Source organism: Lactuca sativa, chromosome 3 (genome assembly GCF_002870075.4).
Source record: "Lactuca sativa cultivar Salinas chromosome 3, Lsat_Salinas_v11, whole genome shotgun sequence".
Classification (NCBI taxonomy): Eukaryota; Viridiplantae; Streptophyta; class Magnoliopsida; order Asterales; family Asteraceae; genus Lactuca; species Lactuca sativa.
The window spans coordinates 221,485,690-221,501,559 of record NC_056625.2 but is presented as its reverse complement, the minus strand read 5'-3'; the positions used below and the strand labels follow the sequence as shown (position 1 = coordinate 221,501,559).

Genomic DNA, 15,870 nt, shown 5'->3' with positions numbered 1-15,870 from the left:
GTGTTATGAAATTGATTACGTTAGAATCTTGCGATTATCCAAATTGAAAATGAAGCATTGTTGAGACTGACGGATATGAATTTTGAATTTTATTATGGGTATTAAAACCAAATAAATTATTAAAGGTTATTATCATTCGATTCCAGCTCCAATGTCTTAATTTAATTTATGATAATATGATTTTTTTTTATTAGTAATTGATATAATATTGTTACCGGAGTTAATCAATTTGGTTATAAATACATTAAGTAAATTCAGTTATTACATGTTATTTATTTTCATGGTAAATTAACTGATGTAATATATCACCAAAGTGATCCATTTTGTGAAAATTAATTTACTAGTAGTTTAAATATTATGATTTAGGTGTTAATTAATGCGGATATTAATCGACACAAAAATAGGTTAATATTTGGCCGGATAAACATATGTTTTATGATAAATATGCAACAATTTTTTAGTTACATGTCATTTACAAGTCAATCCAAAGAGAGACTTATTAATTGACATGATATATTGTCAATTCTTATTATCAAAAGTTATAGTTTATGTGTTTATTAATGTGAGTTTTAGCCGACCCATAGGTAGACTCATATTTGACCGAATAAACATATATATGGTGATAAACATGTGGTGATTATTTGGTTCCATGTGATTAATAAGTCAATCCAAAGAGAGGTTTGTTAATAGACATGATTTATTGTCAATGTTTATCTCTAAAATTACTGTCCAAAGACTTGATATTAATGTTGTGTCGATACCTTGTAAAGATGTCATAAATTAAATTTACTGATTACAGTTTATGGATTAATGAGCATAAAATTAGATTTGCTTATGTTTGAATTATGATATTATATCTGCTAACATTGATCTTATTTATGATTCATGTGCTCAATGAGATTAACTTTAAGGAATGGAATGAAGGCATTATGTTAGTTCTCAATTGCATTGATATTGACCTTGCATTTTGGGTAGAGCAACATACTTTGAGGATGTTGAGTTTAGGGGATAAACAAGGTTAAAACATTATCCTTAAGGAGGAATCAATCTTGATTCCTATTATTGCTTTCGATAGTATGCAAATTATAAATCAGTTCTGAACAATGTTATTCAATCAACAACCTCAACTTTGGATATCCTATGCACGGTGCCACATTTTTCATCAATTTATTATCTCTTTTGGTTTTGAGGTAAATACAATAGATGATTTCACATATTAAGTGGGAGTAAATTTATCTTTCTGATTTTGGGCTAATATCTATGCAACTCAAGTTTGGATCATTAGAAAGTAACCAAATGGATGTTGAGATCTCTATATATATAACAAAAGGCTATATGCTTAACTATAGGAAATTCAGATGTTTTGGAGATCATTTTTATTAAGAATATGAATTTATCAGAGGCCAAAATGGTTACTAATCCATATCAGGATACTTTTACATTTTAGCAGGATGAACCATTTTGTCACACCCCAAACCAGGATGGCGGAAACGTCCAGGGGCGGGTGACTATCATGTAGTGTATCATAACAGTTGAATATAAATGTTCAAAGCAAACACAACCAACATATATATATATATATATATATATATATATATATATATATATATATATATATATATATATATATATATGTATATATATATATATATAATTGAAAAAGTTACATCATTTGTACGTATTACATGTTTCAAAATATCAATTACAATATGTTGTCAAAAGATTTGTTTAGACGCCTAAGCGTCCCATCCTCAAAGCCAGTTGTTACCTAATTTACTAATTTCCTGAGAATACAAGTTATTTGAAAAGAGAGTATCAACATTTAAATTGGTGAGTTCATAAGCATTTGTATGTATATTGGTAAACGTTTTCTCTAAAATGTAGTAATGTTTGTTTTCCGGAAAATCCTATATTTTCCCTAAAATGAGATGTGGCCTTAAATGAACCAAGACCGAAGCATATAAGTAGTTTTCCTACTTAAAATGATGTTATGCCGTTTTGTTTGTATATAAAACTGTTTGAAGACTGTCTTTGCATAAACTAAAAGTGTCGTTGTTGTTTTATGTGAGTTTTAATTTTTATCTTATAACCATGCTTGATTGACCCAGACTGCCTCGTTCGCAACCACTACTAGAAAAACAGCCTTTTACGACACTCATTGCGCGTCGTAAAACGCTGAGACGACGCGCAAATGCGCGTCAAGGAAAGCCCTGTCATAACGAGAGACGACGCGCTTTTGCGCGTCCTCTATAGACGACGCGCATTTATGACACGCAATGCGTATCATTGAAGTTGCTGTCAAGAAAGGTCATGTCATAAATGAAGATGACACACATTTTTGCGTATCGTAATTTAATTTTTTTTTTAGATTTACTAATTTTCAAATTAAATTTGCATTTCATGTCTCATAATAGAAAGTAAAAATACCATATACAAAAAATATAATACATTGCACAAAATTTAATGTCATACAAATAATCATTCCAATAGTAGACAAATGGATAAATCTCAAAGGGTTTAAAAATATGTTTGTCTTCTAATAGAACTTATACACAAGAAAGTACTGAATTTGCTATTGAACTTATACACAAGAAGAAGGTGTTTGAATTCAGAAAAGGTCTCAACAACTGAATTGGCCACGGAAGCTTGTGGTTTGACTGCATTTGAACCCAAAAGAACTAGAGTCTCAGGAAAGCATATTGGCATATAGTAGAAACAACGCCCCTCTAATAAGATAAATATGATTGGAGGAAAAGGTTTGTACCATACATGAAACCCATTCAGCAAATGATGGATAATAAAGATCTTTAAAGTCCTCAAGGGGTTGTGAAATTAATGCAAATATTCATTTCACTGCCAAGTGTCGCAAACCTCCATCTGTAATAAGTGTGAATGAAAGATTCAAACTTTCCAAATTCACCAAACCTGCAACAATCAAGATCATGTAAAAGTCAACTCCAAGTCAAAGGGTCAAACAAGATTAGATCATGATCAAATATACTACTAACCAGAGAGATAACGAAGACCATTGTTTCCAACTTCTGTATCAGACAACTCCAAACATTTCAAATGAACAAGGCATGAAACATACATACTCACACATATCAAATTATCAACCTATGGATATGGATACATCAATATATAATAAAGATGGTTGTTAAAAGAATTACATGCTAAGTGAACCAGTCCTTTATCCCCAGTTCTACAAGAATCCAGATTCAAGCTCTCCAAATTTATCAAACCTGCATTTGTAAAAGTTTGTGTGTATGAACTTTTGGAAAATACACATGAATCTTAAGTACATATGAATGTTAAGAGATTTCACCTTTTAGGTGTGACAAGACAGCATCTGACATATCATTGAATCCCAAGTTCAGCACTTTTAGAGACTTCAATTCTGTATAAGTAGACCTCCATAGTTATAAATTAATGATTTTTAAGATAAATTAATGAAAAAAAATAAATATAAGGATACAGATCCTTACTTGAAAAAAAAAATAAGGATAGTACAGATCCTAACTAAAGTAAAATGACAAATTTTTTAAAGAGTTAAGCAATTTTTCATTCCATTCTCTGATGGAATGAAGAAAAAGCACCCCCTTCCTAAGAAATGAAAAAATAACAAAGTGGAAGGAATCAAACAGCTTTTTCATTCCATTCCTTCACCGATTCCATCACACCAAACACTATACCTAAGGCTAAGGGTCTATTTGGTTGGATGGAACACACACATACCTCAGGGTAAGATGTCAAGAGTGATCCAACCTCCCATTTTCCCATAATTCTTCTTTCTTCCTTCTGTATTTTGTTGCTTGCCCATATTTGCACCTGCATAAAATTTACTTTAATTTAAACCTCAACTGTTTTTGCTCAGATAACCGCTCGTTGGTTGGTCGTTTCTAGGTGCTTTTTGCAGCTTCAGTTCAGACTTTTACATTTCGATAACATAATTGTACAGATATCAAACTTATTCTTGCACTATTTAAATCTTTTTTTGCTGTGATACAAGCACGCATCTGACACTTGTTTCTGTCATGCTTAACATTTTTTTTTCAAATACATATTACACTACACTTTAATAAAAAAATAATATTAAAGTTAGTCTTGCACTATCGAAGATCTTTTTTCTGTGCAAACTAAACGACTTGTCAACTGCAGGTGAGGTGACTGCTATTTTTGGGTCCATTTAACATTTTGTTTGAAACTTAAATTCAATAACAGAATTGGAAAGATATTAAAAGTAATATCTTAAGAACAAATTTACTTACAGTAGGGGAACTAACAACATGGAAAACGCCTGAGACATTGGAAAGACTGCCAAGAACAACAACAAGCTCATCCCATACATCACTATCCAAAGGTGCTAGCAGCGACAACAGTGGTGTTGAACCTGGTGCCGATTCAACCTAACAAAACTCAAAATACAAAATAAATTTAGCTATACCTCTTTTGCTTTTGGGTAGCTATTATCCTATATATTCATTTATTTATTTATTCACCACAAACGCAACAACTTCACTACATATGATATATATTAATCATAAGTTTGAATTTTTGAAACTTGACCTTCTGGTAATGAAGTGAAGCCTATAATAAGAAAAAATAGCTTCATTTTTGTAAGGACATGTTTGGTTTGAAGTCCAACCAAAGTGGAATCTGATATTCTATTCCATAGCGTGTTTGGTTGCCATATTACCGGAATTAAATTCCATCAGAATGATTCAAGAACCAAGTTTGGAGGATTTCACCTTTCCTAGGGCAGTAGGGCCAGGGGAGGGTAGAAAAAATCAATTCCCTTCTTCATTTTTCTATTAGGAGACCAAAATACCCTTAGTATATTTATACTGAAATAAATAAAACTATGAATTCAAGTATACATACATACATATATATATATATATATATATATATATATATATATATATATATATATATATATATATATATATATATATATAATGAACAAAAATAAATAAGTTATTACTGAATTTCATTTGCAGATATCATTCAATCCTTGAGAAAACGTTGTAGAAACCAAAACATCCCTAAGAGTAGGAGTAAGAGTAGGACTAGTTTTAATAAGGTGCAGGTGCTTAGCAATGAAGAATAATAAGAAATAAAGATTACCGAGTGTAAAATGTTGCCAAATGGGTATTCAGCTAATGATTCCTGTCCTTTGAGTAACTGGTGGTTGAGCTTATTTGTTCCATGCTTGTGAGACACGGGCTGGGGCTTCATCATTGTTTTTGGTCCCAGGACATGAAGGAAAGCTTTGTAAGCAGCAAGGTCACAGCGGGATATTTTGGTCCTGTGGTCCCAAAAGGGGCGAATTTTTCTTCATGCTATCGAACGTAATCAAACCTTTATCAGCATCCATCAACAGTCGGAATCCATTGCATAATTCTCTAATCAAACCATCGCCGCCCAATTTCTCCTCAATCAAAGGTAAATGATCCTGAAACTCGATTTGATTCTTCGATGCCGCCATTAAAGCTTGGAAGATCGATTGAAGATTGACAATGAAGAAGTGATTTCACCTTTGATGTATAGATCATATATATATTAAGAGGAAATTGACCAGTTCTGAAAGGTGGAATTTTGGGGGTATTTCAAGGAAGGTGGAGATCGGTGGCTTTGAAATTGATCGATAAAGGCAGAAATCAATGGTAGGGAAGTAAAGTCGTGATTTCGATGAACATATCGACTAGACAATCCCACACACAGCCATATCAATAACCAGTTTCAAACCAAAAACCAAATTTAGGATAAAGCTTTCACAAACTATTATAATATTAACCTTGAGTAAGTCATTGCTGAGGGCTAAAAGCGAATCCAGCGTGCCAACACGAAGATTTGGGATATTAAACTGCAAAATTACTCAAATTGAATAAGACACTTAGTAAAATTGAACGAAAGTGATTGCGATGATTGGGATACCGAGAGTGCTAGATTCAGATTCACTTTCTATTCAAACATGTTCAATTTTCTTGTAGTATTCGGTCCCAATTTTTACATAGAAGCACCAAATCATTCAAAACTAGAAAAAAATATGTGAAGAAACGAAAAATAAATTGATTATCTGGCTCTTTGACGCAGAAGTTTCAAAGGTGATGACAAGATGCAATCGGGAAGCTAATGGAGCAAAGTTATGGTTCTTCATCTGTGTGTTTTTCGATTTATCTGTGGAGAATCAGAAACAAACGAGAATCAAGATTTGCATTCCTAATATTGAGACTTGAGAGTATAATAGTGAATTAGGGTTTTTTTCTGAAAATTTCAACATCGAGTGGGAGATATGGTGGTTCCAGTGGGTAGAAGTAAGTGAGCCTTGATCGATGTCAACGAACGGGGGAGAATCGGTGGCGGTGGTCAGATTGCAAGGGAAAGAAGCAAGCAACACTCGATGTAGGGAAGCGGAGGAAGACTGGAGAAGATTTTTGTGGTCAAAGAAGACACCCAGACCTAAAGAGGGGAAACAAGGAAGGAAGGTGGGTTTTCTAATTTTTTTTTGATTTCCTTTTTCCTGCTGCTAGTTGCTGAAGAGCGCGTTTGTAAAATTATAAAGCGACATTTCTAGACGACACGCCTTTAACATAAGTGCCCTCCGTGTGTTTTTTATGTGAGACACTAATTTTAGGGCACGCAAAAATGTGCATCCTAAATTCTTCAAATTTCTAAAGATCTGACATTATTTTTAGGGCACGCCCTTTTGCGTATCATTAATCAGTGCGTGTCATAAAAAGTGTGTCATTAAAGGTCTATTTTCTAGTAGTGAACGTTCTTCAGGTGTCGATTTCGTTATGACATTTATCACCCCCAGAACTGCCGGTCTTGCTGTTTGTAGCACCTAGTTCCTGGTATGTATGATTTATCAGAGTATTTTACCCTTTTTAGCCTTGGACTCGGCGAGTTGTAGGCTAGACTCGCCGAGTAAGGACGGGATTTTGAGCACGTTTAAGTTGGAGACTCGAGCGAGTCCATATTCTGGACTCGGCGAGTCCATCAGTCTGGAAGAAACCCTAATTTCAGGGGTTTGCACCCTATTTAAACCCCTTTATGGGCCCCAAGTTAGCCTCCATCACCCTCATAGTATCATATACCGAACCCTAACCCTCTCCTTGTGATTTGAAGTGATCTTGTGCTTGTTCCTTGGAGTTTGAAGAAGAGAAGGAAGGAAAGACCAAAAGAGAAGGTGAAGAACAAGAATCTAGGACTTAATCCAGAGTTCATTGAGGTACAATTCGGATCTATTTTGTTTCTATGCTCAAATCCCCATTAGAACACCATTAAGCTATTTTTGACCCATTTAGGGATCATAATGGGCTGAATAGCTGCTTGATCTGGCTATGTTCGAGTTCCAGAAACCTAGATCTATTACCTTTATGGGGCCATATTGCATGAAAGCCCTAGATCTACCCCTTTTTGTGTGTTTTGAGCCTTAGAATCCCCATGGATGATTATATACACGTAAAGTTGGAAACTTTACGTGTTAACCGAGTCCTAGGAACCCAAATCTATGAATGGAATGCACTGGATTCAAGCAGAATCGAGTGTAGAGAGATTGCATGGATGCGACTCGGCGAGTTGTTCTTCGAACTCGGCGAGTCAAGTCGCGAGTCCCTGATTTTTTCCACTTTTCGAGTAGGCGAGTAGAGCAGTGAGCCATAGGTGGACTCAGTGAGTCGGAAGCCAGACTCATCAATGGAGGGACTTGGCGAGTCAATGCCCTGACTCGGCGGGTCCAAAGCAATCTTCATAAAACACGGCGAGTTGTTCATCAACTCGGCGAGTCGAGGACAGAACGTGTTCATCGGATGAAGATTAACTCGACGAGTTGTTCATACAACTCGGCGAGTTGGATGAAGGACCATTGTGCATTCAGTTAGGAAGAGAACTCGTTGACTCAATGCATAACTCAACCGAGTAGAGACGGGAGTAAGGTCAATCGGCTGGATATGGACTCGACGAGTTGGCAAGCCAACTCGGCGAGTCGGGTCAACTGGAAGTTGACTTTGACTTGACTTTGGTTTGGAATCGGTCAGGAGTAAAATAGTCATTTTACCCTTGGATTAGTATCAATGTCTGATTAAGTGTTTTATGGAAATATAGCCGAGGGATCACCGGAGCAGCTGTCAGACATTTGCGGATCAGCTTTTCAGCAGTCAGCCTTCTGAGGTGAGTTACCTTCCAATAAAGGTGGGACTAAGGCCATAATGTTGGCCCACCAAAGTAGGAGTATTTTAGAAGATGATTGTCTTCGTGATAATTATCTTGGTATGGATACATGTTTGGTTATAAGATATTTCTGTATGATATGTTATGTGTATGATAGGGATAGTTTTTCCCTGACAATGGTCTTTTAGGACGGAAGAGTACGTCAGTACTCGGATATGCCTGATCGTATGCTTATACCTTGTTGTTATATGTTAGTAGTAGTAGGGGTGGAATAGACCCCGGTTACCTGTTGAAAGATACAAATGATGATTACCGGTTGAAAGATACCGATGATGATTACCGGTTGTAACATACCAACGATGATTACCAGTTGAAAGATACCGAAGATGATTATCGGTTGAAAGATACCGATGGCATTGAATGGTATGTGGTATGATGGGGGAACTCACTAAGCTTCGTGCTTACAATTTTAATTGTGGTTTCAGGTGTTGGGTTTTGGTATAATACAACATCCTATGATGCACATACAACCCTAAATACCTTGGATCTATGTTTTTACTAATTATTCATGCAAATGGTTTCCAAGGCATTAAACCTATAACTAGCATGCATTTGACATAAACCATATAATATACTAGTTAGGGAAACATACCTTTTATGTGGCTTGAAGTCTTGATGTATTTGGCCATAAGAGCTTAGCACCAATAGTATGAAATGCCTCAAATGGAATCACAACACACCTAGGACAAAGGTGGCTCTTGAGAGAGAATTCCATGCACCAAAACACCTCCATATTCTCTAAGAAAAGATGTGGTGATTTTGGCTATGGAGTAACCTATTTATATGTAGGTTTCCAAGGGTCATGGGTATAACCCATAATCCATACCCATGGGTTTTATGATCCATGGTTCATGTGGCTCAACTCTTTATGTATCCATACATAAACTTGGTCCAACATGGATCATAAGCCCAACACATATAAATATAACTAATTATCATAATTAGTCCCCATAGATTTAATTAGTCTCTTTTGATCACTAAATTGATTCCAAATTAATTCTTGATCGATACTAATTAAAACATATGATTTCATATTAATATATTATAACTTATAATATATTAATAAACCATAAATAACCTTCTCTCAAAAGTCCATCCTAACAAATTGTCCTGATGATATGCAACCCAAATGGACCATGCTACTCTCGGGCCAAGTACGTACCAATAATAGTTATAGGCTTAGACATCTTATCCAACAGTCTCCCACTTGGATAAGTCTAAAACTATTACTGCAAGTACGACTTCATAACCCGACTAGCAATCGTAGCTCTTAAAGCCTCTGTCGAACTCTGAACAAATCAATGACGTGTCCGTTAGATAAGGGATCATATATTCCTCCATTCTAGATATCATATGGACTGTGAGACATGGATTACAATCATTCTCTCTGTCCCTTTGTTGTTTCCCGATTTCCGATTTATGATAACTGACTAATTGAACAAATCAAATCAGTCTTGGCCAGGCCGAGCACTTCCATTTGTCATCATCAAATCATCGAGGGGCCCATAGATATCGCTTTTATCCCAAAGGTAAAAGGAATGGATAAACTTCGACTCATATGGCTTGTTCTACTACTTGTTGAATCATACACAAAGGCACGTTTTATAACATCGAGTTACCAATGCGTTTTCGTGCAATCAATGTATAACCAACTCATAGTAACAACTCATATCTCTAGGTTTGAAGAATATAAGATATTATCGTCTCATGATCACTCGTGATAAAATCCATGAAGTGATTCCAATGAGCGCGGGTTGAATCCAATACTCAGAACTTATGAGCACTCATGAGTGTTGTAGCACCACCTTGTCCAACATCTTAGACCTCTACAAACCCACCCATGACAGTCTTGATTCATATCTACTTCCAACATATGACCGACTATGGATGGTTTGAATAACTTAGTCAATCAGAACAATGACGTAGTTATTTTGGAAGTCAAAACATGCAAAGTGAAACACAATAATAATCGAATCCAATATGGTCTCAAAACTTATGAATATAAATAAAAACACCTTTTATTTATCACCATATGATTACACATTATTCATTGTATACTGTTTCAGCTATCAACTTTATTCTTGAATTAAAACAATAGTTGTCCCATGCTCCAAGCATGTACACTATGTTTTTCTAAACACTAGTCATGCCACACACCAAGTATGCATACTATGTTTGTCTATGATCTTTACTTTGTGAAATAGATCAATTAAACATAACTCCAATGATTCTCATTTCACAGTCCCAAATCTTACTGCAAATGCAAGAATTTCAAATTCATGCCATTTACTGAAATCTGTTAGATTCTAAACTTATATGCATTGATCCTCTTGTAATGATTATGCACAAATTCACAAAGACTTGGCAACAATCATTACAGAGTATTCCAAAGGAGATAAACTCCTTGGAAACATCCTTCTTGCATTAAGTTTCCTAATCATACAGATTAAATACTTTCTAACTTTGAAGCATTTCCATATTCCATTTTGACTATCACTTCTGAACAAGAGTTGTCTCCTTACAGATTATGTCAATATGGTCCTTCCAGAATTAATACTATACTGCCAACTGTCCTTGAGCAACCAATCTTTGGTAAACCTTAGATTGTCCTCAACAATTGCTTAATCATTTTAGTCATATCAATTTCAAGACCTTTTTCCCTTCTTCATGCCCCAGGCATTTGGAAAAACTTAGAAAGAGTGAATATAGAACATGTAATCAATCCTATATCCGAAGCATATGGGACACGATTCATGATGTCTCACATAAAGACTAAACTAGTCTTTTGCTATAATATTTCCATTTCTATTTGACAAGTTCTCATAATTCAGATTATGAAAAGGGATGCCGTAATCATAATCGAATTTTAGAACGCAAATAATGAACCCATATATAGAATTTCCTTATGTTGAGCCATCCCAACATGAAATTCATATATATTCTTGACTAAATACGATTAAGACCTCAATCTAAGCTTTTAGATTTGAGATAAAGTATAATTTCCTCTTCCTTAATTATAGCAAAACAACTTTTTCAACCCCTGCAACCTCACGAATTGAAACTTTTGTTTTCTATAATTAACATTGCTAACTTGCAATACTTATCATAATTATCATGCTCCCACTAACATGATGATTATTAGCATAACACGTATGATCCCACTAGCTTTGACATGTACCCAGAAATCAACTGAACTTCTAAAATCAATACTTTATTGACTTTCTTACCAAAGTTCAGATTTCTGATACTAGATTGCCTTGATAAGACTATATCAATATCATACACCTCTCTTAGATAGCTCACATGTGTGTCTAAACAATTATGAAGAGGGATGCCGTAATCATAATTTTTAGACCTTTTGTCATTCCCACAATTGCTATCTACTCAAAATCTACTTAGTGAAAGAGTTTCCTTACCATCATTTTCATGAATCGAAGAGAAACCTTATGACACTTAGATTTAATGGTGTATGTGTTCTTATCCATGTGAATTTTCAAAACCATAGTCACAAGACAATGATAATGACAAATCCAAACTCATATGGATTGAACTTGTGACTTCTTAATTTCTTGCCACCTGGCAGCTCAAGGGCGTACCATTGCTTCCAAGTATTTATGCAAACAATTGAGAACAGGTAGAACTCAAATGTATAGCCAACTTAACTGGAATAGGCACAGAAATGTCAGCACGATAGGTTATAAACCTCTACTTGTGTGCTAGCGATGAAATACAAGTTTCATTCTTGATTACTTCTTGAAACCTTTTTCAGGAACTTTTAGACTCCCACTGTCTCCTTGATCTATATGACTTTCTTGCCAAATATTCAAGAGATAGTGTGGATTCTAATCAAGACAGACACTTAACACAATTAGCCTTAGTTGGTCTTTGTTTTATCCAAAACATCACAACTTACCAATTTCAAATGTACAAGAGTAGAAAACTTTTACTCTTATATTTAACAAGTGTTTTAAACTTTCTTTAAGACATATCACTCAAGTTACAATCTTAGAGTATAACTCTATGAATTGTTTTGGAATGAAGTATGAATCATTTTCTTGATTTAACCACTTCAACAATTCATAACTCCTCTTCTTAACTATCAGAATGTACTTAGAGGATGAATTGTGATAAGGTCTAAAAATCATTAAGATGACCTTAAAACATGTTACTAAAGTACTCTCCCATCTTTTCAGATTTGAGAAACTTTTATCCTTCTGCCTAATTTGATTCTTCTTATTCGTTCTGTCATACATTGAAAATTTTCCAATGTTTCAGAATTATACTTAAGCTTGTAAGTATAATCATATTTACTAAACCTTAGTAAATCATGACGAATAGTCTTATCCATCTTTTGTGGTGGACTTTGACAAGTGCACAAGAAAGTGTACTTGATCCCTTAGTCCTTCTCTTGACTCACACATCCATGTGAACAAGTAGTTAGTCTTAATTTTTCCAATGCTCGAAAGTTCTCATTCATCATACTATACAACTTGCATGATTCCAAGTTTCGGTCCAATTGAAACTTGGGTGATGAGAATCTTTCCTTATTTGGTAAATTTAGACACTACCACAAATGAACGAATCAAATTCATATTTCCAATATTGCAATAAACATACAAACATCAAGTTTTCATGAATGCCATCGTAAGGAGATAAAAATAAAGTAAAACAAACTTTTATTTATTTTAAAATGCGGAATTTTTTTTCCTTACAATGTAAATTGAAATGAAAACTATGTTATTACTTGTTTCCTAGCAATCTATCATAACTCCTAAGAGTAGCTCAAGAATCCAATCTTCAATCAAGCGATAGAAATCCATCTTCGCGATCAGATTCAACATACTCTTTCTTTAAGTTTCCTTCACTTTTCCTTTGATTCTTAAACATAAACATGTGACCCAGTCATATCTTGTAATAAGAATCTCAGAATAGAAACTTAACCGAGTTAGATAATGGACCTTACCTGAAATAGAGTCAAACTTATTGACTTTACTAGCCTTATGATCTTTCAGGTAAAATTGAGAACTTCGCAACCAATGCCCTTTCCTTTTGGCAATAGGACCATATGGACCCTTAGGTAATAGTACATGGGACTATCTCAGACTTAGCCTTTCTCTTTACCATTTGGTCAACCGAGTTGACTATGGCCGGTCCCTTTCCATTGGGAGGAGAATGCTTTTCTGGATTTCCTATGTCACTATTGTCCCTGTCCATAAAGTTTTGGGAAGTTGATCTCCTAATCAAATTTGCTTTACTAGTACACTAAATCATTTCTGATTTAGCAGCACAAAGCAAATAAATAAGATCATTAAGGGTCTTTTCATAGTCTGTTTCATAGGAGTCCCAAGGAACTCACTATGTGACTTAGAAAGTGATTGAACCACTAACTTTCTTAAGACATTGACACCCAACTCTCCCGGCTTGTCAGTATGTGACTTCATCTCCAAGATGTGATCACACCTAGACCTTACCTTGCCAATAGGGCTTGAGTGACCTTGAACTTGTGGGTTAGGGAGAATAATTGGAGGAGGTGGAGGAAGTGAAGTTCCAAGATATTTAGGAAAATCATAGATGTCTGAACTAGACATCTTTTGGGAGATATTCAAGATAGTTGATTTAAAGTCCTTAATATGACACCCAATATGAAATATTAAGGCCAGGACCCAACAAACTATTTTATAACTTAGAAGAGGGATGCCGTAATCCAAGTTATAAAATATTCGAAGGTAGGTGAATGACGATTCACCAATTTCCACCAAGATAAACGAAATGTATTATTACGTTTTAATTAGTTTTTAAAACTCCTAGATCTTTGAGATTCATTGAACTTTTCAATGGCATGTTTCAATCTCGAGTGTGCCCTTCAGGTTTTGTGACTGGGATGCCGAGGATCACAAAACAAGGTGTGAAGTAACCATGCAAATTACTTGGTACCCTTAAGTGTTTACCCCTCAATCGATGTGCCGGTTAACCACACGTGCTCCATCGATACTATGATAAAAATTAAGTTACCCTTTGCCTACCTTGTTAAATACGAGTTAGTGTGCCGGTTAACCACACACGCTCCACTAACCGACTTAAACAAAGTGCAAAGTGTAACTTCATGGATTAGCACCTTATTCACATTTCCTAAGTAACTAAGATTGGGTATTTATAAGAGTTTAGTTACTTAGTATTTATCATTAATACTTTTAATGAAGGGAGAATTCTAGTCCTTGTCTTACCCGTTCGGCTAACGACCCCCCACCGGTCAAGGAAGCGGCGAGTGAGAGTGGACACCCATTAAACTGCCATTTTATAGGCAATAACCTTATACCCCCCTTATAGACCGGCTTCGTGAATGAGGCCTACTAACGGTAAGACTGACTTTACTCTTATACATATATATAAATATTATTAACTTATAATATTATAAAGTATAAGGGTTGAATTTTAACTTTTAAAATTCTAAGGGCTAACTTGGAATTAAAGTATTCATGGGGAAAACTTTACAAATTCGAAAACTTAAGGGCAAGTTTTGAAACTATTCAAAACTTTTGGATTTTCATAACTTATGAGTTTAATTAAAGTTTTAAAAACTTTAATGAAGTGACTCTTGAACATCCATAACTTGAGGACAGGTTATGGAGTCATAAAACAATTTAATGAGGAAAAAGACTCTTCATTTTGTAACCTATGGCAACTTTTATGAGTTTTAAGATTCATAAATGTGACTTATAAGTTACATAAACACATTTGATGAACTTCTTTTAGATTAATTTGGATTAAAACCAACTATCACATAATTTTATTCATTAATCTAAATTCACTCATAAAACAAGGTAACACAAAAAATTTTGGTGATCTATAACCTATTCTTAAGTTATGGAATCCTTTAAAACATTAACACCAAATTTTGTAACTCCATAAAAACTTTGAATCAATTTTTTTAAAACCTTTTCATATCCAAAACTTATGGAGGTTTCAAATAATAAAACTCTTTAGATCAAACTTTTAAAACTAATAAAATAATCATATCATTTTATCTTTTATTAAATTTGACCTAATTCAACTCATAAAACAAATTATTCAAATTTTGCAAATAATTAGTTTTTCACAAGAACAAGTAATTATCTTAAAATTTGTCTAACTTCATGTTTTTTTTTTCCTTTTTTTTCAACTTTGAAAATAAAATATTTGCATCAGTATAACAGAAAACAACCCGTGGCTCTGATACCACTGTCGGGTTTTGGTATAATACAACATCCTATGATGCACATACAACCCTAAATACCTTGGATCTGTGTTTTTACTAATTATACATGCAAATGGTTTCCAAGGCATTAAACCTATAACTAGCATGCATTTGACATAAACCATATAATATACTAGTTAGGGAAACATACCTTTTATGTGGCTTGAAGTCTTGATGTATTTGGCCTTAAGAGCTTAGCACCAATAGTATGAAATGCCTCAAATGGAATCACAACACACCTAGGACAAAGGTGGCTCTTGAGAGAGAATTCCATGCACCAAAACACCTCCATTTTTCTCTAAGAAAAGAAGTGGTGATTTTGGCTATGGAGTAACCTATTTATATGTAGGATTCCAAGGGTCATGGGTATAACCCATAATCCATACCCATGGGTTTTATGA

The 15,870-nt window shown here is 34.5% G+C and overlaps 1 protein-coding gene across 6 annotated transcripts; it reads right to left on the bottom strand.

The window, feature by feature from the left end:
- Window positions 1-2,431: 2,431 nt before the first annotated feature.
- On the bottom strand, window positions 2,432-6,105 carry LOC111901260 (probable phosphoinositide phosphatase SAC9). Of its 6 annotated transcripts, none has more exons than XR_006189437.1 (8): window positions 5,128-6,105; window positions 4,269-4,406; window positions 3,736-3,828; window positions 3,326-3,397; window positions 3,171-3,242; window positions 3,009-3,041; window positions 2,770-2,925; window positions 2,432-2,657 (listed from the first exon to the last, which is right to left on the bottom strand). XR_006189437.1 is itself a non-coding variant. In XM_052769482.1 (6 exons), the coding sequence occupies exons 1-4, from the start codon at window positions 5,239-5,241 to the stop codon at window positions 3,392-3,394; spliced, it is 351 nt and encodes a 116-aa protein (XP_052625442.1). In that variant the 5' UTR covers window positions 5,242-6,087; the 3' UTR covers window positions 2,664-2,925; window positions 3,009-3,242; window positions 3,326-3,391. The 6 variants fall into 6 exon arrangements, 1 of the variants encoding a protein (XP_052625442.1); XR_006189435.1 differs by having other exon boundaries at window positions 3,009-3,242; window positions 5,128-5,704; window positions 5,798-6,100; XR_002853464.2 differs by having other exon boundaries at window positions 2,765-2,925; window positions 3,009-3,242; window positions 5,128-6,104.
- Between the last annotated feature and the right edge of the window lie 9,765 nt (window positions 6,106-15,870).

Coding starts and splice junctions, on each gene's coding strand:
- LOC111901260 (XM_052769482.1), bottom strand. CDS start 5,241: ATGATGAAGCCCCAGCCCGTGTCTCACAAGCATGGAACAAATAAGCTC. Junction 4,407..5,127: donor TTGGCAACATTTTACACTCG/GTAATCTTTATT, acceptor GAGTTTTGTTAG/GTTGAATCGGCACCAGGTTC. Junction 3,829..4,268: donor ATGTTGTTAGTTCCCCTACT/GTAAGTAAATTT, acceptor AATTTTATGCAG/GTGCAAATATGGGCAAGCAA.